We start from the raw sequence: 22,716 nt of genomic DNA, 5'->3' as shown, positions 1-22,716 counted from the left end.
GGAAAAGCTCATTTGAAAAAGCATTTTTTAGTTGTGAACATTGCTAATGTCAGAGGAGGGGTTGGAGTTTGAGAACTGACTCAGTGTTCTGTGTTACGCAGTGGCCTCTTTGGAGGCAGAGTAGCAATGCACATAAGGCCACACAACCAAAAGCAGCAAATGGAGACTTAGTTTTCATTCTGGTTTTTGTACACGTTTACTGATATTTCATCTGAACAGTTTGTGCTGTCAAAAATAATTTGGTTTTCTTCTCTGCAAACTTTGTATTTTTACAAAAGCACTTTTCTGATAGATACCAAGATTCTCTAAACATAAAACTCATAAACCATGAGTGGATGACTTATCACTAGAAAATAGCCATCCTGAGGGCTAAGGCAGGAAATATTATCAACACAACTATTTAAGATACGTGAAGGCAGGTAAGTATAGGACTTTCACTTCAAATACAGTAGAAGTCCAAGTAGTTAAAGTAGAATTCTTTATAACATGATTTGGGAGGAATGCGGTGCTGTATGTTCTTAAGGTAAGAAGTGTGTTGTATCATATTTTTTGTTTCTAAGGCATTCGTTTTTAATTGTCATTATTTTATAAGAAAACTCCCATTAATCTACTGACTTCTGCATTTATTAGGCAATGGATTATTAAAAGTCTTGTCAAAAATGAGGGTTACTGTTGCATCATAAAAATCTTGCAGAACAAGAGAAATTGATGTGGAAGGTTAATATGCTCCTGGCTGTTAACTTGGCTATGACTATGAGGGGATTTAAGTAGATTTTGGAGCAGTCTCACTTCTTTTTTTTCTTTAATTCTATGGCAGTGGTGTTCACAAAGCATAAGACACTTTCCAAACAAAAGCAAAGGCTACAGACATGGTGGTTTTATCATTTCTGCACATGCTTCTTCAGGCATACTTAATGCTGTGATGCAAATAGAAACCTTAAATTAGCTAATGGTCTAATGGGCCGGATGAGTAGTGAGGTGATTACTCTTCCTGATGGCCAAAAATTGTAGCACACCCTTTTCTGTCACCTTACTTCATCCACACCCTCTTCTAACCTGTTGGAGGTGTTTACCTCATCTGCATATTATGCCTGTGTTTTTTGGACTGTGTAAGCTCTTTCCAGCAGCTGTCATTTGTTGTGTTCGTATGATGTCTGAAAAATAAGTACTTGTAGCACTATTGCATATATAAGGAGTAATAACGCTTTTCACCACTGGGCTCTTTCACATGTTTGACCAAGTGATTTAGTTCTTGAGAGTAAAAAATGTGGGGTTTTCTCATTTATGGCAGATCTTCCCTCAACGTTCTTTTTCTTCAGAAGTCTTGGAACAAAGCTGACCTACTCCATTTTTCCAAAGTTTCTGCAAATTGACTCTATTGCAGCTTAAAGGAGGAATGGTACAGTATGAAATCATTGTACAGTTTTGAACAACAAAAAAATCCAGGCATTACTTAGTTTTAGATAAAATCTAGAGTAAGAACATCTAAAAAAATCATAATTTATTCCAAAGACTTTTTCAACCAAAAAGCACCATTGTATCTACCTGTAGTGGCATAGTTGTTTTGTTTTGGTTTGTTTTTTTTGGCTGGAAAAAATACCACATGGTTGTAGGGACATACGTAGGAGTACCTACAATCTTCTGTTTTCATTTGTCCTTCTAGAAGAAGAAGAAAGATATGTAGAAAATAAAAGCTACAGATTAAAATGCAGCAAGTATATGAACAATAATAGTGGAATAGAAAACATGCAACAGCATTAATGTGCTTGGCGAGTTTAGTGGTTACTGAGATTTTTCAAGCAAGTGCCTGATGTATAATGTGATTAATTTCATTGATTTGATTTGTTTGAAGTAAGCTAGAAGGCATCTTACTGTAGCATTCTAAGACCATAGTTTTTCTTAAGGCTTATTGGATTTTTTTTTTCCTTCCTTTCTCTCAGCACACTGAATTTATAAAATGATGATATTGTACTATACCGAGTACTTTTTCTATTGAAAATATTTGTATGTATCTCGAGACTATGATTTAGCTGCTTGAATGTGAAAATCTGACTTCTGTACTTGGCCACACACCACCTGTTTGAAGTTCACTGATTTTGTTGAGGCAATGTTTCTCTTTGCATACTAAGTGGTGATAACCTTCTGAAGAGCTTATTTGTATAATTCACCTACTTTTTATACTTGGCCTGTGATTTGATAAGAGTTTGATTTGTTAAACAGAGTAATTATGTATTGCTGAATTTAATCTCAAAACATTCTCATGGGGCTTTATTGTCAGTGATGATAAGTTCTCTTGAATTATAGAATTGTGTATACATAGTGTGTAACAGACCTATTTTTGTTAGTTGGGGTGGTTTTCAGTAGCTTGATTCCATCAAAACACAATTTGATTTTAAATTAAGTGTTGGTAGAGAAAAGCTTAAGGTAACCAGGGGTTTGCTTAACACAATCTGTCAAAATGATTACACTTTTTTTTTAATTAGCTTGTTGAGATCTTGAAGAGCAACCCAGGACTGAAGAAAACACATTCAGTTGATCTGGGTTTCCGAACGTTGGGAAGGTTTTTCTTCTTATATGCGTGCTTGACTACCTTTAAGCTTACCAAAAGCAGTGATCTTTAATGATCTCATGTGGTTGGCAGCCCAGATTCATCTGCAAAACAGCACTGTGCCCTGCAGCACCATACTGGGGTGTGTTTCTAGCTCTGACTCAGAGATCGTCATAGTTTCCTGCAGCAGCCAGTTAGCCTAATGCTGCGTAGCCTGAGATGTGACAAAATCGCAGCATGAGGTGATATGGCTACAGGCATTTGGACTATTAAAGTTAGAATGGTAAAGGGTATGACGTGTAGCATTGTATCACGTTGCAGCATGATTCCTGTCTCCACCACCGATGAATGATGTTTCTACTTTTCTGCAGTGATAAAGTGTGCTGGGACACGTTAGTGAATAGCAAGATGAGAATTTGTCTTTTGGAGAGAGTGACTGTATTATCTGTTTGAAATATATGTCTGATATAACATACTGAATAGTCAGAATTTAAAAGCAGAATATTATTTTCTGGAATTACTCTACTAACTTGTTTTTAGAGCTCTGAGTGGGTGATGTTTCAGTGGCTATCTGCTGAGCTGTAATATGAAACCTATGGCTATCAATAAGGTAATGTTCAGCTTCAGTCTTAACAAAAACTCTTGGGAGTAAGTAAAGCAGATTTTTGCAAAATGATGCTGTACCTCTTCTGTGTTAAGCAGGTGTGAAGCTGCTGTTCTTGTTTGAGTTCGTTTACTGGAAAAAAAATCAATAAAGAAAGGTATGCTATTTCTCTGAAGAATATAAAGAAATAAAGAATCTCTGTCAATCAGCAAACAGTCTCCACAATCGTGTGAAATCTAATGCAACACTTTGGAAGGAAACGAGTATTGGATTGCATTGCTATTCTGCCAAATTGTGGGAGAAATGATGAATTGTTGAATGACAGTTTACCAGTTAGAGTCTTGGGGTTTTTTTTTATTGGTCACTTTAAAAAATTTTGTTGTAGCTGCTTTCCTGTATCAGCTAAATTTTTGCTAGTCACAATGAGGCAGGAGATCATACATCCCCATAAAAAACAAGTCAGAGCTCTGTAATCAATTTAAGCTAGGTTGAGAAAACAATCAGTCACTTTTTAATTGCTCACACACCCATATGTACATCAAATTAGTTGTCCAGCCCTTCTGAATGGTGTGCTACCATTACCTGCACAGACTTTCTCAAGGTTTTGAAAGACTGAAAAATCATTTTAATTGAATGTTTAGTTATGCATTTGTAGAAAGGAGATTATTAAAAAGCATGTGATTATATTATCATTGATTTATGCGAATGCTTTATAGTTTAATTTACATCATCAAAAGTAAAATCTGTTTATATGACTAGTGGTAATTTTTGCAGTTATGACTGGAAGAAAGGATAATCCCAACTAATGTCTCTACTCTTTTAGATTCAAGACTTTTGGGGAAGTGGCTTTTGCTGACATTATTTTATCTTTCAGATGTGTGCCTACATTTGGCTTTCAAGCTGAACATAGTCTGAGGTCATTTGTAGTGATTATTTGAGAAGTTGAGCTAGAGCTTGTGTTAATAGGAAGTCTAATGTTTGATTAAGTCACTGAACCAAATCAGAGGTTAGAGGCCTGTATTTTGCGAAACCCAGGAAATTAAGGATTAATATTCAAACTCTCAGCGTGTTCTTCCTTACTGCTGAGGAGGTTAGAAGATCATAGAATGCTACGTGTGGTAGTTCCACTTGAACCTATCTCCGTTACATTAAACAGACAATATGTGGAAGTTGTGCCAAAGCAAGTTTTCAGTGGGACAGAGTAGTCATGTGTTAAAACTACTGAATTCATCTTAAACCGTAGATGCAACTTTAGGTTCTCTTCATCCACACTGCTTAAGATGGCTAGTAATCTGCAAGACCTCTTTCTGTGGTGGAATCGTAACAGGAATGATGATGGTGTAGACTTGTGGCAGTACAGCTTACAGAAATGCGTGGATAGTCTCAGTTTAAGCTCATGTACCTAACAGTCAATTGCTAGCATAGTAGTATGTCTTGGAGAATTTGAGGAACATAATGTGATGTGGTGGTACCTCAAGACATAGTTGAGGAAAGGGGGAAATTTGCTAATTATGGATCCCATTGTTTTATGACAATTTAGGGGTTTTTAGGTGTAAATCCAATGTAAGTCATGGGCACAAATTCTAATTCAAACCAGTTATGATCCATGGAAGCAAAAAATGTGAGATTTTTTTCTGATTTTTCTTGTAAGAACGTTGCTCATGTCTGAGATAACAGCTTTTGTATAATTAACACTTTATAAACAGCAAAGACTTGTGTAAAATCGCTCTTTGTAGGAGAGTTCCAAGTCCTCTCATTGACAACTTTGACACAAATTCCCTTTCAGATTTACTCTTGCTACCATCATGTCTTTGCTGTCCTGGGCATTGGTGCTCCAAGGTGGAATTTTAACTGAAGTTAAAAAGCCAGACAGATCTGTTCTTGCAGACTGAACTCTTGAGATTTTTTCACTATGTAAAACTAGAATTCTTGCAGGGATCGATGTGTAAAGAAGAAAGACTGCACACTGAATTGTTCTGTTCAACTTTGTGTGCATCCAAGCCAACGTTCCTTTTTATTTTGGAATTCATTACTGCAGTATAGATTTTGGCACTTTCTGATGTGGAAATGTTCATGGATAGAAGTTTTCCATCCATTTTAATTTGTTTAGGGTTCATGTTAAATCTCCCCATTGCCAAAACAGGACTTGAAACATGAACTTCCAAAAAAATCAGCAAACAGACTTCAAAGCAAGAAACCACCACCAAGGAAACCCTACCCTCAAACACTGAAAACTTGGAGTTCTAGAGTCATTGCATGAATTCAAAAGATAGAATTTGAAGAATAGCTGCACATACTACATCATACAGTTGGAACAGCTGACAACACACCTGCTTTGGTTTTCTCTTTTTTATTGTGCCTGCAATCCTGCTTGTTTTGGAGCAGATATTGTTTAAACTATTAGGTTTTGATACAGACATATGCCATCCTGTGTTGCACAGTTTGACAGGCAATGTTTCTGTAGCATCTCAGGTTGTTCCTGTTGCTAGCAGCACTGCCAGATCTGGCACCTAAAGCTATTGCAGCTCTTGCGTCAGGTAGGTTGTAGGCTTTCATAGCTGTGGACAGTAAATTAACGGATGTGTCCAAAATTAAAATGTTAACCGTAATTATCACTGCTGGGTTTTTTGTTTCTACAGTGGCTGTTGCATTACTAGTAATTTTATGTGATACTTCATTCTTGACACACCAGGGTGAATTAAAGAAATCTTTATTGTGAAATTGTTCCTTTTCACAATATTAGCTCATAGCTATTTGCACACCATAAATCATATCCTTGCACTTGTTTTTTCCTTCTTTCTTCTACACTGAGTCACTGGCATTTGTTTTCATGAATCCTCTGTGACCTACTTCTATTCATGAGCAATTAGTACATTACTTTGGTAGTAAAATACTCATTTCCTGGTATGGATATTTTGACAGGGTGAAGTATATGCAAAATTTGTTTTCATAAATTGCTTGTGTACTCTGCTGTGTTTAGGATGGACTTAATCTTTTCTGTATGTTCTTGTGGTATACTTATCATTTTCTAGATCTAAGTCTAGTACAGGAAAGTATACTACTGATAAAAGCTAATTTTAAACTATCATTTTGCCTTATTTCTGTGTTCTTGGATTTTCATTAAAAAATAGGATGTTATTGTCCACTGAAGGGATCAGGAGAACTACAAATGAGAAATCAAGCTTACTTGATCCCGAAAATTCCAAGTTTCTGTAAAACTTTACTCACAGAAAGAGGTCCTGGTAAAGACAAAGTATGGATGGATTTTGTGGACCAGATTCGTTCCCAGAGGTACATTTCATTTCATTAGATCTCTACTCTGAGACTTGCAGTGTTGAATGCATACTGGGTTTTTTTGCTAGGAAAATGCTGCTCATTTTCCAGTTTCACTCAGATTCTCATTGGATGTAACCATGTGGATAAATTTAAGGTCAGATTGTGTCTTAGTTATGCTGTGTCACAAGTTGTGGGAAAGAGCTTGGAATATATACCACGGCATAGAAGAAAAATTCCCCTCTCCCTGGGTAATGCGTCATCTCTTCTCAGAGCCTGTATAAAAGATTGCAACGTAGCAATATTGTGTTTTGATCTCCAGAAAACCTATCTTAGATAGACTTAAGGGATTCTAATGTTGTACAGTATTTGTGGTGCAGGTATTTCGATACTTGGGTCATTAAAATGACATAGCATGTCAGGGGGAAGGGAACATTTGGTGGCGGTACTTATTTGGGAAGACCTAGATAATTTGTTTGACTTTACTGTTTGTGTAATCGAGCCCTTGAAATGCACACCACTGAAACTTTTAAAATACTGCACCATACTATTTTTAATAGTATAAATGTGCATGTGTATGTATATATAAGTGCTATGACTGTGGCAGCAAACTAAAACACTTAAATCATCTAATCTTTCCTGGATTGTGTGGTGTTTGATGATTAAGCATTACTGAAAAAAAAAAAAAAAAAGAGGGCAAGTGGATGTCAGAAACCTTGTGTTGTCATCCCTGCTGATGACTCTGCCTGGAGATGTTTGAATTGCTTCACTGGAGATTATTCAGATGATTCCAATTACCTCACTGGGACTTTGTGGCAAAGCAGCATGAGCTGCGTGTGTGAGAGGTTGCCCTCCTCAGCTGAAGTTTGCTCCTAGATCTAGTGTACACACTGGATTTTATGCAGGGGGAATTATTTGAGCTGTAGCTAGTCAGTTAATTTTTCTGACATAGCTTTTCTAGTACACAATTACAGTTGAAAAAGACAGTTCGTGTTCTCATGGTTCACTTTTTTTTTTCCTATCTGGGAAAATCAGAACCAGTTACACTTTTACGCTATAGCGTAACTATGTTTGTAGAAGGGAGAATATACTTGTGTAACTGTAGCACTACCGATACACAGCTAACTCTTAAGAGTAGATACTGTATATCCATAAAAATTTTTGGTAGGGAGAAGCGATTGATGTAGTCTCTGTGGTTTTTTAAGTAGTGCGAGCTATGTGCCAGTACATACTTAATTTTTTTCTGTTAAATTTCTTGTGGAGCTTTTTAAAATGAAAAATAATAATCGTTATGTCAGTTACATAACCTCAGTTTTCATTTGGAAGAGACTGAGACCAGACATACAGGTTTTTTAATGTTGGTTATTTGTTGTTTTGCTCATAAAACGATGTAGCTGTGTTTGGAAAGTCCAAGGGCAAAAAGACTCTAATTTGTTACAGCTCCATATGACTGATGGGGAATGCCACCTTGCTGGCTACTTGTATGTGTCCAGTGATGTCTTAATATTGTGAGTGCTTGGTTGTGTACATTTCAGCATGACTTTGCCGAGGGACGGTTCCTACTGAACAAACAGCCTCTTCATGAAGGCCGCCATAGCTGGCATTAATTGATGCCCTCTTCAGGAGGCCCAGCAGACACCAACAGCTGAATGGGCACAATGAAAAGATTTCACTCCCCACTCCTCGGGAAAACAGTGCTTCTAGGTGCTTAATTATGATTTAATTAAGAGAGAAGGAGAACGTGAGTCTCAGTAAAGAGAGGGGATCTTTTGTTTCCAAACTAAATTTCTGAACTGCAGTCAATGTGTGCATGCTCAAATGTGGGGCACTGATGGTGCTGCCAGAGGTCTATGAGAACAAATGTGATTTTGGGGTTGAATGACTCCCACTTAATTGTTCGTATTCAGGCTCCTAACCAATAAAGGGCATCATTTTCAAACACCTAAATAGTGATTTTTATTTTTTAAAATGTTTTCTTTATTTCCTTAATTCCAGTGTATTAACTGCTTAAGCACTACTGACTACTTATGTCTAAGCAAAAGGCAGTAGAGAATATTAACTGCAAAATGTTTATTACTTGTATGGAAAATGTGTTACTTCAGTTACATAATATTGCCTTTTGCCTTTTAAAAAAGTTGAGAAATAAAAAGGAACAGCACCATTTTCCTGTTACTTGCATTAATTCCTTTAAAGAAAGGGTGCAAACTTATCTCATATTGCTTAGTGCAAAATTAGACATTTATTGCAAATTTTTGCCAACTCTCATACATGTAAAAGGAGGGGAGATAAACCACTGCAGTTAATGCCAAAGTGCCTAAGGAGAGATAAAGCTCATTTCCCTCATGTCAGACGCTCAATAGGCAACTGTGCTTCATTATGGCAGTGCTTTCCAATCTGTGAATGTGTATCCTTACCTCTGGCTCTCAAGAGGTTAAATAATGGCAGTGCTCAGGACTTCCCACTCGTGGTTCTCCCACTTTTTTTTTCATTTTCTTCTCTCCATGGCACCCGGGCTGCAACAGAGGGAAATCTGTTCTTGTTGTTGTTTTGGAAACTACTTTTGGAAACTTTCTGCTGAATTAAGTTGCTTGAGGTGGTGGCTCATGCAGCTGTACTATTTCACCATAATTCCAGCTGTTTTTAAAGATCGTGTGGTCCTGGCAGCTGGGCGGGAGTACATGGGAGAGGAAGGCTTGAAGATGCCCATTCACTAGGAAGTGCTCAGTGTCTCTGCTTCTGTTTCAAAACTGTGTGAAGCATTTGCTTTTTAAGAGGTGACAGGCCTTATGTATTTCAGTGTATTATGAGCAATTTTGGTGAATACAGGTGAGCCCTGCTTATGCTTGTGCATGTGTAGGCTGTCATCACCTATGTGTTTCTGTTGACGATGTGAAGTTTGTAGAAAAGAGAGTTACAGTACCAGAGGCATCAAGGTTTGCTGGGTTGGTGTCCGTGAACCACCTTCTTCCACAAGTGATTTTTGAGGTGGAGGTTGAGTCTACTGGGTTTGAAAGTGAAACCACGTAAAAATATCTCTACTTCAGGCAGCTCCCTATTTCCTATCCTTGAATTTTAGGATATGATTAATTTAGTTGTTCTCCTTTGTGATTATTTGGAAAAAAGGGGAGGGGAATAAAACCAAACAAACAAAAAGCTCAAAACTGTCCTAAAGTGTTGTGAAGTAATGCAGGGAAAAGTATTTATAGGAGCTTGTTTTTTAGTGGCTTTTCTCATGGAGAAAGTCTGTGGAGTGCAGAGGAGACAATGTTTCATGTGATAAAGGGTATTGTGTATCTTTTTGTTTTAATAAGCCTCTGCTTCTTTTTATGTGAAAGTAGCCTTGGCAACTTAAATTATTTTTACAAGTACAAACAAATTGAGGAGGCGAAAAGGAAAATGAAGCACAACTTTTGTAGCAAGAAGCAGAACAGGCTAAATTGTTCCTTCTTCCTTCCCCCAACTGGACGGAAACGGGTCAGTCATTTCTGAGGTGTCTCCTAGACATCTGCTGTGGCACCAGACTTTCTAGGCTTGCCTCACGTATAACCACATGATAATTGCAGACCATGGCAGGCTTTAACCCCTTGAGGCTCTACTGAGTATTGACACCATGCACGCTTTTTTGGCCAAGAGAAGCGCTTCGTAAAGCTACTCTTTGTCATATTTGGGGAATGCTTTTGGTGCTATGTGGAAGTCCCTCTGGCTTATTGTCCTTGCCCACTAATTCTGTGAAATACGGTGAGTTCCAAACAGTGCTGCTTAAGAGCTGTGGTTGTTGGAAACAACCACCAGCAAGGAAAAAGCAAAGAAGACCAAAATGTGGTAGATTAAGTGGAAAACAGAATGAGAATGCTGGAGAGGTGAACAGGGTTTCACTGTGCTAGCTATCTGGATAAACAGGTCTTCTGTCTGTAGTTTGGAGACACTCCCATGGTTTGTCTTAATGCTTAACTATGCTAACCTCAGTTTCATCCAGAGTTAAAAGAAAGCTCAGGGTATGTACTTGGCTCCCTTGCAGTACTGAAATGACCTAGGGAATTGGCTGTGGTTAGTTCTTCAGTCCAAATGGACGTTGTTCAAAGGAAATATGGCTGGAACAGGACTTGTTTATTTATTGGTTTTGTTTGGGTTTTTGGAGGTCTGAACTGAGTAAAAGATGCCAGTACATGGGCTGCTCTGTTCAGTGTAAGTGTGGAAAAGGCTCTTGCTCTATAACTCCAGCTGCCAGTGGAAGGGTGAGGAGGAGGACCCCTCAGCTACTACCTCTTTGCCTGAGTTTGACTTGTTGGTCTTGTGAGCAGCAACAGCAGCCATGGGGCACCAGCCTGTCTCCCAAACTGGGGACAGAGCCAGTGACAAGCACCACCTGTGACAGTGTCAGTGCTACAGCCTGGCAGACAGCACACCAGCCTGAGGTGGAGCAGAGGCTCTGAAGGGAGCAACAGCAGTGAATGGCATCTGACAGCACTGAATTGCCTCCCCATGCTCCCGCAGGTCCTCACAAGCTGTTAACAATGAGCAAAGGAGCAGAGTGGGAAACATTCTGCCCCCAGGCTGACCATCCCAACATAAGAAACATCTGGTGGCATCCTCTTGTCCCAGGAGATGCACCAGGAACTTAACAGTCTAGAGTCAAAATCTGGAGTAATGGATGTTAATGCAAAACTGCTGGGGATGGCCCAAAGCACAGTGAGACCTGTGTTTTAAACCTCCTGTCTGTGCTGCAGCCATGATAGACATGTGCTCCAGTACATAAAGTATTTCCTGTCTAGTGCAGGTGGTTTTGCGAGGTTATCTACTATGCAAGTCAAGGCCTACTTCATTTGGCTAACATCTCCAAATTGTTGATGCTTTGATCATCACAGGTGTGATGTATGACACTTTTATTTTTTTTAGGGTAGCATTTGCTAAATAATATAAACCCATCACTGTGGCTCCTGGTTGTTTTTTCTTTTTCCCAAGGGAGGTGCTTCTGCCTTTTTTTTTTTTGCACCTCCTGAATTACATAAAGATAATCGTACTTAGTGATGATTCAGGCCAGCCCTGTGTATTTTTCTTCTACTTATGGTACTAGCTTCTACTTACCTTTCTATTTTGAAAAAGTAATATTTGTGCATCAAGGAATTTAGTGAAGTATCTCAGTATGACAGCAAACGTGCTGTTCATCTAATAACATGGCTTATGTCCCTTCCCAGAACACAAATAAGATTAAAAAAAGAAATTCAAGAAGCAGTGGGATTTAAATGATCCCATCAGCATGTTCTCAATAGGTTGTATGATACGAAGATACAAAACCTGCATTTTGTGGATAATGAAGCAGAATTGTGCAGTGGGCTGGTTCATGATCCTGATTGTTCTTTTTGTCTGCTCTCTGCTGCCTGCCCACTTTGTGTGCATCACAGACTTTCTCTTGTGTGCAGCTGATTTATGGTACAACTATGGAGTTAGTAGGTAGTTTAATACTCTTTTTCATGTTACATAATTAAATATTTACCTCTGTAACAAGTTACAACTGAATCAGTTGTTTTAGGAAGGAACAGAACAGATACGAAATACACCATGAAGGAGAGAAATTGTGGATCAAAATTGCTTAGAGTAAAAGTGAAAGCAGTCACTGAGCTGAATACGTATCTAACTAGCAAGTGCAGTTGAGAAGGCTTAATGAAGGACCTGTTTATTTATTTTATAATACACTGGAAGGATGGACATTGAAAGGCCTTTTACAGCATAATAAATCTGTCTTTATGACAGTCTTCCTCAGGTCTGAACAGCAGAGATTTTTCTGATACTTTTGCAGTTCTGTGGTATGTGTTGGTTTTTCGTTGTTGTTTTTTCGTTGCAGATATTTTTGCAATGATGCTGTCTTGCATGTACTTGAACCCTTCAGGCAGTCCAGGCAGAGGGTGATGATGTGTCCAGTTGGTTGCATTTTAAGTTTTATTTTCCTTGTAGTTTTGGTTGTTGTTTTTTTTTTTTTTTTTGAGAAAGATGAAGAAAAAGCCTGAGATCTCCTCTTTTGTATGGTATAGGAAAGATGAGGTTATGGTGGCATGCTGGTAGGTGGTAGTAATGGCAGGGGAAAAAGGTGTTGGGCACAAATGTAAGTACCTAGAGAGGACCCTTAGCTTACTTACTGTCCATGCATACCTGGCCAATAGCCAGAACTGAAACCCTCACTGTAGTGTTGCAAAGATTCAGGACAAATTCTGCCAAATAGGGCTGCCAGCAGCTGCATACTTTGTCGTGTTGTGTTGTGTTCATTGTGTGTTTTGATAGCACTTTTGTTTCTTCAGACTAGAGCTGGCCTCATTTAATTGGCTAACCCTTAAACACAGACGACTAAACCCTGAATCCCTAAGTTACAACAGTTACAATTTAAATCCCAAGACCCATTTTTTTTCCCCATTCATTAAAGAATGATATGGAATAATTCCTCATGGAGAGTGGGATAGATAATAGATAGAATGCTTGGCTGTATGTAAAATGTTTTAAATGTAGGATTATATATGTCATTATGTAAATATATGTATATATTTTATCCATGTACATATGAATGTATATTCGTATATGCTTATACATGTAGATATGTATGCACCAGATCTTGAGAGTTTATATGCAGACATATGGTCTAGTAAAAATGTATCTGAAAATAATTCTAGGTGATACTAAATGGATATGAGTGTGGAACACTGAAAGCCATTAAAAGAACAAAAAGAAAATTCTGCGTGTTACTGATGGTATATGTTAGTCACATTCAGATGGTTTGCACATTTCTCTGATTGCAGGACCTTGAGAATTTACCTACTTTAGTCTAGGAAGTATTTCAAAATCATAAACCTTTGCTTGCTTACTCTTCAGTCTCTCTTAGCTAGAAGGTAGAACACAGCAGCAGCAAGTAGCACTGAATGGAGCCTGTGGATTTTGCTCATGTAAACCTAATTCCACTGTATTTAGAGAGGAACATGCTTGGTTGATTCATTTTCTTTTATAAAGTGATCTAGGTGTGGAACTACCATTAACTGCAGGCCATGTGTTACTCCAACTTTCTAGATCAGGAGCTGCTTCATCAAATACAAGCTTAAAGGCTACTTTTGACAAGGAAGCTGCTGCAGTATCAGTGTGCGTCATCTCTTCATGGCAGTGGGTTTTTGCGTTCATTCAAGTTAATGTCCCACAGAATTTGCCTGGATTCTGGAGAGCTTGGAAATACTCACAAACTGTTTTTTGATGCAAAATGCTTATTTTTCTTTAAAAACAAAAAACTCAAAACAAGCTAAATTCCTCACTTTAAATATTACAGTTTTTAAGTCAGTACCTTCTGCACTGTTGACTCTTCAGTGTTGCTATTTATGAAGATAATAAATAACTATGAAGTCATAGGTTAGCTACCTTCATAACAAGTTAAATATAACTGAAATATAACTCAAATTTAACTTTCCTATATAAACAAAGTGGCCACATCTGAAGTCTTGCTAGGGACAGCATGTTCCTACTGAGGTAGTTTTCAACTATGCAGTTTCAACACCAGAGAAATTATAGCCACCTTTTCTATCTCAAGAGCTGTTACAGGAGTGCTGGTCTTGCATTATTAGTCTCTCTGGTGTCTACATGGTCAGGCTTTGCATTCTGGGTATGGCAATAGAATAATTTCTCTGCACTTGTATTAGCAAATGAAACATTTTGTTTGCAGCCTCTCTTAAAATACGAGGAGTCCCCTTTTAATCTTTACCTTCAGCTAATAAGAATCTGTGTTGTGGAGCAGCGCTGTGCTCAGCATGGCCTGTGAAAGGTGGTCAATTGTCATAATAGCTTACAGTCCAAATCTATCTTCATTATAAGTGTAGATATTAATAATTCAGGATGTTGAAATCACTGTAAATTACTAAAGCAGATGCCAAATTTCCCATGAAAAGCATGGCAAGTGGTAATCTCTGTCAATATAGCCTTCTTTCCCTACTTCTTTTGAAAAAAGCAATTAACCTTTACTGCCAGTAATTTGCTCATATATTAGCCCTTGTTCTGAGGAAGAAACTTCAATTTCAGTGCATACCTCCGCAATTTTTGCCATTTCTTGATTACTTTTATCAGGAGATCTGCATTTAATATTTCATCTCTGGATGAAGTATTGCCTGTCCTAGAAGTGGATTTCTGCTTCAACTTTTTATTCTGTTAAGTGTTCCCAAGAGCTTGTGGAGTGCAGTTCTATTTTAATTGCCATACTACTATAATAGTAGTTTTGTCTTGTGAGTTGCTGGCTTCAATCTAGCAGTTGCCATAATCTCTACCTGAATGGCTTTTGCCTCATATGGGAAGAATTGTGCCTATTTAAGGAGCAAAGTGATCAACCTTCATGCAACTGGATTGCATCTTTCAGCAGCTGTAGTTCACCCTTGCTTTGCGATTGATGAAGTTGAGCACAAAGTACTTTTTGTGTAGTGTCCCATATTTGTTTTAACATGAGTGTGTCTCATGGAAAGTGTTGATCACCTGTAACAGCTGGAGAAGTGACTCAGAGGTTAGTGTGTTGGGCCTGATACTGGAGCTGGGATGAAGGAGGAATTCTCCAGCAGCGAGACATGGTGAGAAGTCCGGAATAGGGAGGAGAGGCGTGAGTGGGCAGGAACCTTAGTGGTGGAGAGCAGGAGGTAAGGCAGAACTGGGAGGGGAGTGAGAGGGGAGGAGGCAGATTTGGAAACCAAATAGGAAGTTACGGATTGGATTCCAAGATAAGAAACAGTGCCAGTAGTCAAGGGCACTGCTGATTGGGTGTAGTGCCAACAACTTCCAGATAGGTAGTCATCGACGACTGCCACTTTATGTTGTTGGCAACAGACTAAAGTCCAGGAAGGTTCTTCCTGGGGCAGAGAAGACAAAGGGCAAAAAATGTAAACTTTCTATTTTATTCAAGTTTTGCGTGCACCATAAAGTTTAATTATTGTTGAACATGACTATTTTTCTTGGGTTTTTTGGGGTTTTTTTGTGGTTTTGTTTTGTTTTGTTTTTTGTTTGGTTTTGGTTTTTTTGTTTTGTGGTCGTTTTTTCTTTGTTCTCCCCTACTCCCTCCTTCTCCTTGGAAAAATATGTGTGTGTTTGTTTTTTGGTGGTTTGGTTTTTTTGGGGGGGGGCGGGGTGTGTGTTTTGTTTTGGTTTGGGTTTGGTTTTGTGTATGTGTGTTGTTTTTTTTTTTTTTTTTTTTTTTTCCAGCGCTCTAAACCCTGTGTTGTATCTGTTGCCTGGCTTGGTAGACTCTTCTCTGTGGCATGCAACCTGATCATAACATGAAATCCAAGGCTTAGAGAATTGCATTTTGAGGGTGTAGCACTCTGTGGTTTACCAAGGTTTATGTTTCCCTCTGTTACAGTCCCTGTGGACTGTTCCACACTGCTATAACTTTCCTGCAGACAAAGAGGCTTTCTTTCTGGGCTGCCTCTTATCAGTTGGTGTATCTTGTCAGATTTGAATGGGAGAAGAATAGTTTTATGAAGACAATAGAAGTGGAAATTTACTTGATGTGTTCAGAGATCTAGGAAGAAGGATTTTTTTCTGCAGAATGGCTTTAACTTCTGAGATTCTTTTGTATACAGAAGATTGCTGTTTCAAGGCTAAATACAGTTCAGTCAGTAATGCTTTGATACTTCCTTAGTGTGACACTGCTTCCCATTTGTGGTGTTCCAGCAGCTTAGATCATCTTTCAAGGTTCCCTGAAGTTTTTTTTTTTTTTTTTTTTTTAAACCACACACAAAGAGCCTCTTCTATAATAGTATTATTCTGGGGAAGGAGTTGCATTTCACAGATTATACTGGATGGATAACATAATTTCAAAATCTTTGCGAAACAGAATGAAGGAAACAAAGCTTCAGCGGGAGCTCTAAGATGGATTTGTGTTTTCATGAAGTGATTTACATCTTAGCTTACTGATAAGACAAATAGAGGAGACTTCATATTTTTTATTTTTTATTTCTCAATAGAACATTTCATTTGTGTGTGATGAAACATAAATTATACATACAGTTGCAGCCATGTCTAAGCAAAGATTTATTTATTTATTTATTTAATGGCAGTTGGGGGAAAGTTTTCTTATTACATAAGATCTTGATGTTGAAGGTAATGCCATCGTATTTCCCAGAAATAATTCTTTAAAATAGCCACCCAAAAAATCAAGGTAACTTGAATTCGATATCTTTCATAATGATTTGTCAAAGATGTTGCACTAACTTCACGTAAAGAATATGTAGTTTGAATTTTAATGTAAAAATGAATACCAGGCAGTCAATTTATTTACATTGGGAATTCTGGCAAAAAATGGTAAAACTCTGAATTTCTACGGATAAAGGCAAATTATATCAATAAACCTGTATCTGGAATTATTGTAGCACAATCAGTGAAGAGTGCCTAGAATTTGTTGAAATTGATGTTTGTTTTGCTGAGAACATATACAGGGATTAGATGTTTAAAACAGATTCCCTCCTTGTGACAGGAGATGTGGTGATCCTGTAGACCCCAAACTTCAGCCGTGCAGAGCTGCTTTAAAGTCACATAGTGGGATCTCTTGATGCCAACCTGCACCACAGATGCAATAGTGATATCATCACATCGTCATGGATAGGTGCAATCTATATATCCTTTAATGAATGTCTAAGGAATGCCAAAAGTTTCTATTGGGTTCAGTTTTATGTTGGCAAATTGCAAAGGAACACTTATTCGAGCTTTGAAAAAACATCGTATCAGATAAAGTGAGGCATATCATAGTAAGATACAACAAAAGTTACCAAAAACACAGTGACATTGCATGAAGCAAAAAGGAAGAATTTTGACCATTCTTAAATAAGAGAAGGATTGAATATGACTCTTGAGCTGGACAAAATTTAGAGATGGAGGGGAAACAATACAACTTTGAGATTATTATCAAATGAAATACGGAATATTCGCTCAAGTTCCATCATTTAAAAAGTAGATTATGTGCTGAATACGTTAAAAATACTTGTAGAAAGCTGATCTTAATCTAGACAGGTTCCTAAAAAAATTATATATAATCTCACATTTTAAAAGTTTGCCCTATTTGTTCAGCTTAGACATTGAGTGTTATGTCTTGGCTTTTCCGATGCTCTAAATGTGACTCTTGCAATCGTTTTGTGCTTGCTTTTTCTTACATAGATCTGGAGTAATGATAAGTATACGTTCCTGAGTTATTTAATTGATTATCATAATAAAGTGATATGGCAATTCATCATGCAATTCATGGAAGCGAACTTTGCATTAACCCATTAAACAGTTAAAATGGCACTCTACTGCATCACAAAACTTTTTTTAAGGGGAGACTGGTCTTAGTGTTTGACTCTTTTTTTTCATATTGCAGGTATCTTCTATACTGCTTTCATACTCAGCATTTCCTCTGCCATTGTTTTCCTTTGTTTCCTTATTTTCAGTATTAGTTTGGATTACTTTTTAATCTGTTTTGCTTAGCTGCTTATGCTGTTAAACACCATCCTTTCTTTTGCATCCTATTTGACTTATACCATATTAAGACTAATCAGTCTTGCTTTCTGGCTGTTACATAGAGATTGTATTGTTACAAAATTCATCTTGGAAGACATGTACAAATACGATCTGAATCAGCTTCCGTTGGAAACTACTGTGTTAATGAGATGGCTTTTTCTATGAGTTTTTCCCCTTTTAGTGGTTTTGAGTTTTTCCAAATGTTTAAAGAAGAAAATTCTGATTGCAGTGCTGTAAACATTAGCATATGCACTTAAGTTTGTACAGTTATGGTCTTTTCAGCTTCAAGATACTATTTTCCTTGTGCATGAATGTTTGCAGTGTTGGGGATTCATGTTTGTGAGAATATTCATTACAGTAGGAGGAAAAACACTTCTGCCAACAAATATTTAAAAACTGTATAATCTATTTAAAAAAATATCTCCTTTCCCAAGTTTAATAGATGTGTTAATTTACTATTTATCTCACCTAATGATCTTGTGATATGGGAAATTAGTGGCTTTGCAGATGAAAAATGAATGAGTAAAAAAATTCATTTATCTTCTTAGGCATCATCTGTTCTATTGACAAAAGGCACAGATGTGAAATTTATCTCAATAATTAGATTTATAATTATCGTATCATTCTCAGAATGATAAATCATTGCTCTTCATGGCATGTGATTTGGAGCTATAGTTCATGCAACAGAAACAGGTTTAATCATTGAATGGTGGTTCTAAGCTTGAGACTGTTTTTTCACATTATGCTTGTATATTTTTATATACTATGAAAAGTGTATGGCAGAGGAACAAGCTGCAGTCAGAGAGGAACTCTGGTCTCTGCACAGAACAGCAAATGTGCAAGCCTGGAAAGTATCTATGGTGCATTTTCTTTGGAAACTGCTGTCTTTGCCATTATCCAGTATGATTGTAAACTTCCTGGACATGCCCACAAAAACAATAGCTCTGATTTTAATAGGAGACTGGGAAGTGAAGAAACAAAGTAGCAGAATCTCAAAATGTCCATATGCTGTACATACTGTATTTCTGATGTTAATGTTTTTCCTCTCTTTTTGCCCACAGTTGTAGAACAAGCAACAGGAAGACTTTGATGGGCAATGGCCAGTCTCCAGCTCTGCCTCGGCCTCATTCACCTCTCTCAGCTCATGCAGGTGATTTTATATCTATGCTACTACTGCTGTTATTAAATACTTAAAGTGTCTATATGAGGAAAGAAAAACAGACAAATTTGTTATCCTGCCACTCTTCTTTCCACTGTTTGTAGTAGCAAAAAGTTGCGTATCGTTCCATCCAAATTTCTTTTTAGATCCGTAAATGCTATGTTATGGTGAGAAGTAGGTCAGAAATACTTAATATGGATCCAGTATCTATTTTTTACTTCCTCACTTTGCATTCTGACATTCTGATGCATTTTTCTTTCCCCTGCTCTCTTCCCTTTCTGGGCCTAGTTCAATGTGGAAAGGATATAAAATAACTTGCACATGTGGTAAAGGCAGTGGAGTCCATCAGTAAGGTATTACATTCTATCCCCAGTGCTTTTGATACCTATAATTTGTGGTGTTAAGCACATTACAGGAAATTTCTGTGTTTAACTTTACATGTCAACAAGTTGATGATCATTTTCTTTTGCTTCTAAAGCACCTGAAGCGCTTAAAGCCTGAATGGACACCCATAAATAAATGTTTTATTGGTAATGATTGCCTTGATTTTAAAAAATAACATTTTTAGCATATCAAAACACATTTCCTCAAAGGTTTGTTATGTCTTCAAGTATTTTGGACATTGGCTGTAGCTACACACCAAAATTAAAGCCCCACACCAATTTCTGTGAAGGCAATGACACTGAATACTTTGGAGAACTGCTCTCAGATGGATACTAGAAGAGAAGATGCAGAGTTTCAGCTGAGTTTTTGAAGAGGATAGTGAGTTTAGTAAGGCATCTCCAGTTTTCTTGAGGACACAATGTTATTAGGGAAAATATGTTGGTGGTTTTCACTCTGAGCAGCAGGCTATCACAGAGGAATCCAGACAACATGAAAGTTTGTGGAGAGTTCAAGGCAACAGAGCATTCTAAACAAAAAACAAAACGAAACAAAACAACCCCAACAAACCATGGAACAGACTGTTTGAAAACTGAAAAATGAAATATTGGACTGTTCAGAATCCCTCTCTGGGTCCCCGAAATGCAGAAATTGTGTTTGGAATAAGGGATCTGTGGTCACCATGGAAAGAGGGTTCAGTTGTGCTGCGCTAACTTGATGACAGCAATAGCAGTGCTTGCTGTGGGAACTAGCACGTCTGCTGCTATGAGTGTCTGTACCACCCGTTTGGAAACTGATGATGTAGAGCAGCAATGCCTAACAGGCTTCAGAAGTGTGGAGTGACCAGCATGCATTACCTGGGGTGTGTACGTGGATTGTGTATTTGATTAATGCCGAAGAGTTCCTGTTAGGCAGTGGATTCATGCTTTCAGCAAGTTGTTTCATGTTTTGAATCAATTTCTCAAACTGTAAAAAGGGAATAATATTGTTCATGTCACAGCCGTTGACAAGTGGCTCTGAAGGTGGAAAACTGATACTATAAGGACCCTGTTAAAAACACAGAATTTTCTTCTGGAGGGAGAGAAGTAGTGCTTTACAGGCCCTTTGCAGTATTTCAGTAGGAAGATGAGCTATTCTGAGCACCGAGAGCTAGAACATGTTCATTGGTCAACCAGCTGGGTCCTGGCTCAAGTAGAAGTCTGGTTTGTGGTTCTTTTTCAAATGACATTGGAAACTCAAGTTTGGGACTTATTTTAATGTCCTTGGACATAGTGGTATATACTTAATAGCTTTTTAGCCCAGAAAATATGATATTGGGTTATTTCTGTCCATATGCTGCAAGACAATATTTTACTACCTTTTCACTTCTTGGAAGGTTAGCTGAACTTGGGCTTGATATGTCAGGCCGGCATCAGATTGCCATGCCATGGCCTATCTTCTGACATGGTTTTAGGAACAGTCACATTCGCTTCAAGATAAGAGATTGGAAGGGACATCTCTGAGGCTGCTTTCAAGGTCTGGACATACTATGAAGTCACTGGGCTTTGGTTTTGGAAGTGCCCAGGGTTTCTTTGTTGGGCATCTTCCTGATTCCATGAAACAGGAAAATGAAGACTATAACCTGCTGTGGTTTGAGTAATTCACATGGAAAGATGGATAGATTATGCATGACCCTGATTGCTTATGCCTTTTTAAAACCTTTTTGTCTTCTGGTTTTGCAGCATCAGTGCTTTTCTGCCAGATCTGTTTCCCTTAGGGTACTGTATCCCACTACTGTACTCTCTACTGTCAGGGTACTCCAAGCATCTCTGGGGAGGGCCTGCTGTTGCCCTTACTGAAAATAGTTCCATTAGATGCTCTTATTTAAGTGGATTACATTCTTGACTTCATGTTTGTACCATCTTAGTTGTTATTGCAAGTCCTTATCCCTTTATTATAGACTGTTCAAGCTGAAGGGAATCAAGATTGTCAGATTCTTCAAAATCCACCCAGGTTCAATTTCTATTAACTATCATCTTGATAATCTTCAGTGTTATCCTGGGCCTTTCTTGTAAAGTCCTAGTAAGATTGTTCATTCCTTGTGAATTCAGTGCATCATAGGTATCTCAAGTCAGTATTTTCATCACTTGTGAGGATACCCTTGGATCTACAAAAAACCTGTTCCCTTCTATGTTAATTCATTGGGTTTTGGGAGAACAGGCAAAATACCTCTGCATCTTGTACCCGAGATGAGTTTTATTTGAACGACTAGTTGAAGGTACCTGTCTGGTTTCTTTTCCCCTCAAGAGCTCACATCTTTGAGGGCAAAAACGTGCTATGCACCTTCTGTGTCAACTGAAGCAAGGTGTGTGAAGGCACATTATGAATCTCAAGGTGGAGCTCTCTTAGAGTGCAGCCCATTAGCACTCAGGCCAATATCTATGGCTTTGCTCAATAATGTTTTCATCCTTGGTCTCTGCAGAGTAGTCATTCAGAAGTCTGGCCGTACCTTCAGAAACAACGTGTCATTACTTCAGACCTCTCAAAGAGCTCAGGTTGCTACTACATAATCATAATAATCTGGATTGGAGTTAGCCAAAACAGACTGCATGTGAAGAGTATTGCTCTATTTTAGAAGAAACACTTCTTGAGCATAATGATAATTCTTTGAGGTGTGTTTTATACCCATGTTCTTCCTTGTAGTCCCATTTTTCTCACAGATGCAGTCTAAACTGAAGGCACTGGCTGTTCTCTAGTTTAGATAGACATTCTTTGAGGAGGACCAGTGGCCCAAGTTTAGGATGATGATAATTACCTTATATAAGAAAGTCATGTAGAGGTCTCAGGCAAATGTATTTCCCTCTCCCCAGTTTTCATGGTTAGCTCTGAAGATAATAGAGGATGGTTCCTACAGAGGAGTCTGTCATTAATCTTTACAGATGTAAACTGAATTAGACAAACACTGAATACTTACGTAAGGTTTTAAAATTGTTAGCCTTACTATCTCGGTCATTCTCAAATTCATGTGGTAAGATGGGAGGGAGAGACAAGTGAGACAGCACCATGCTGATGAAGTAAGTATATTGTGCAAGGTGCAAATAATGCATGAGTAGCACCTATCAAAGAAGAGGCAGAGTCATTTGTAAGCAACAGGGACCATGAAGGCTCATGGTCTGTCATGGAGGTGTCCCAAATATAAGTTTAGGCGGACTAGCACTCTGATAACATAAGATAAAGGTTCGGATATTAGATTAGGAAATTATTTGGGGTGCAGCG

At 38.0% G+C, this 22,716-nt stretch overlaps 1 protein-coding gene across 5 annotated transcripts in view; it reads left to right on the top strand.

Moving 5' to 3' along the window:
• MAST4 (microtubule associated serine/threonine kinase family member 4) overlaps window positions 1–22,716 on the top strand; it is a 235,982-nt gene that overhangs the window by 134,298 nt on the left and 78,968 nt on the right. For all 5 annotated transcript variants that reach the window (XM_065657629.1, XM_065657630.1, XM_065657631.1 and 2 more), the window contains one exon: window positions 18,983–19,071. In XM_065657629.1, the coding sequence (XP_065513701.1) occupies window positions 18,983–19,071 (89 nt within the window). The remainder of the gene's footprint in view (window positions 1–18,982; window positions 19,072–22,716) is intronic.

This window comes from Caloenas nicobarica, chromosome Z (assembly GCF_036013445.1).
Source record: "Caloenas nicobarica isolate bCalNic1 chromosome Z, bCalNic1.hap1, whole genome shotgun sequence".
NCBI classification, from domain to species: Eukaryota; Metazoa; Chordata; class Aves; order Columbiformes; family Columbidae; genus Caloenas; species Caloenas nicobarica.
This window is presented reverse-complemented; position numbering and strand designations above follow the sequence as displayed.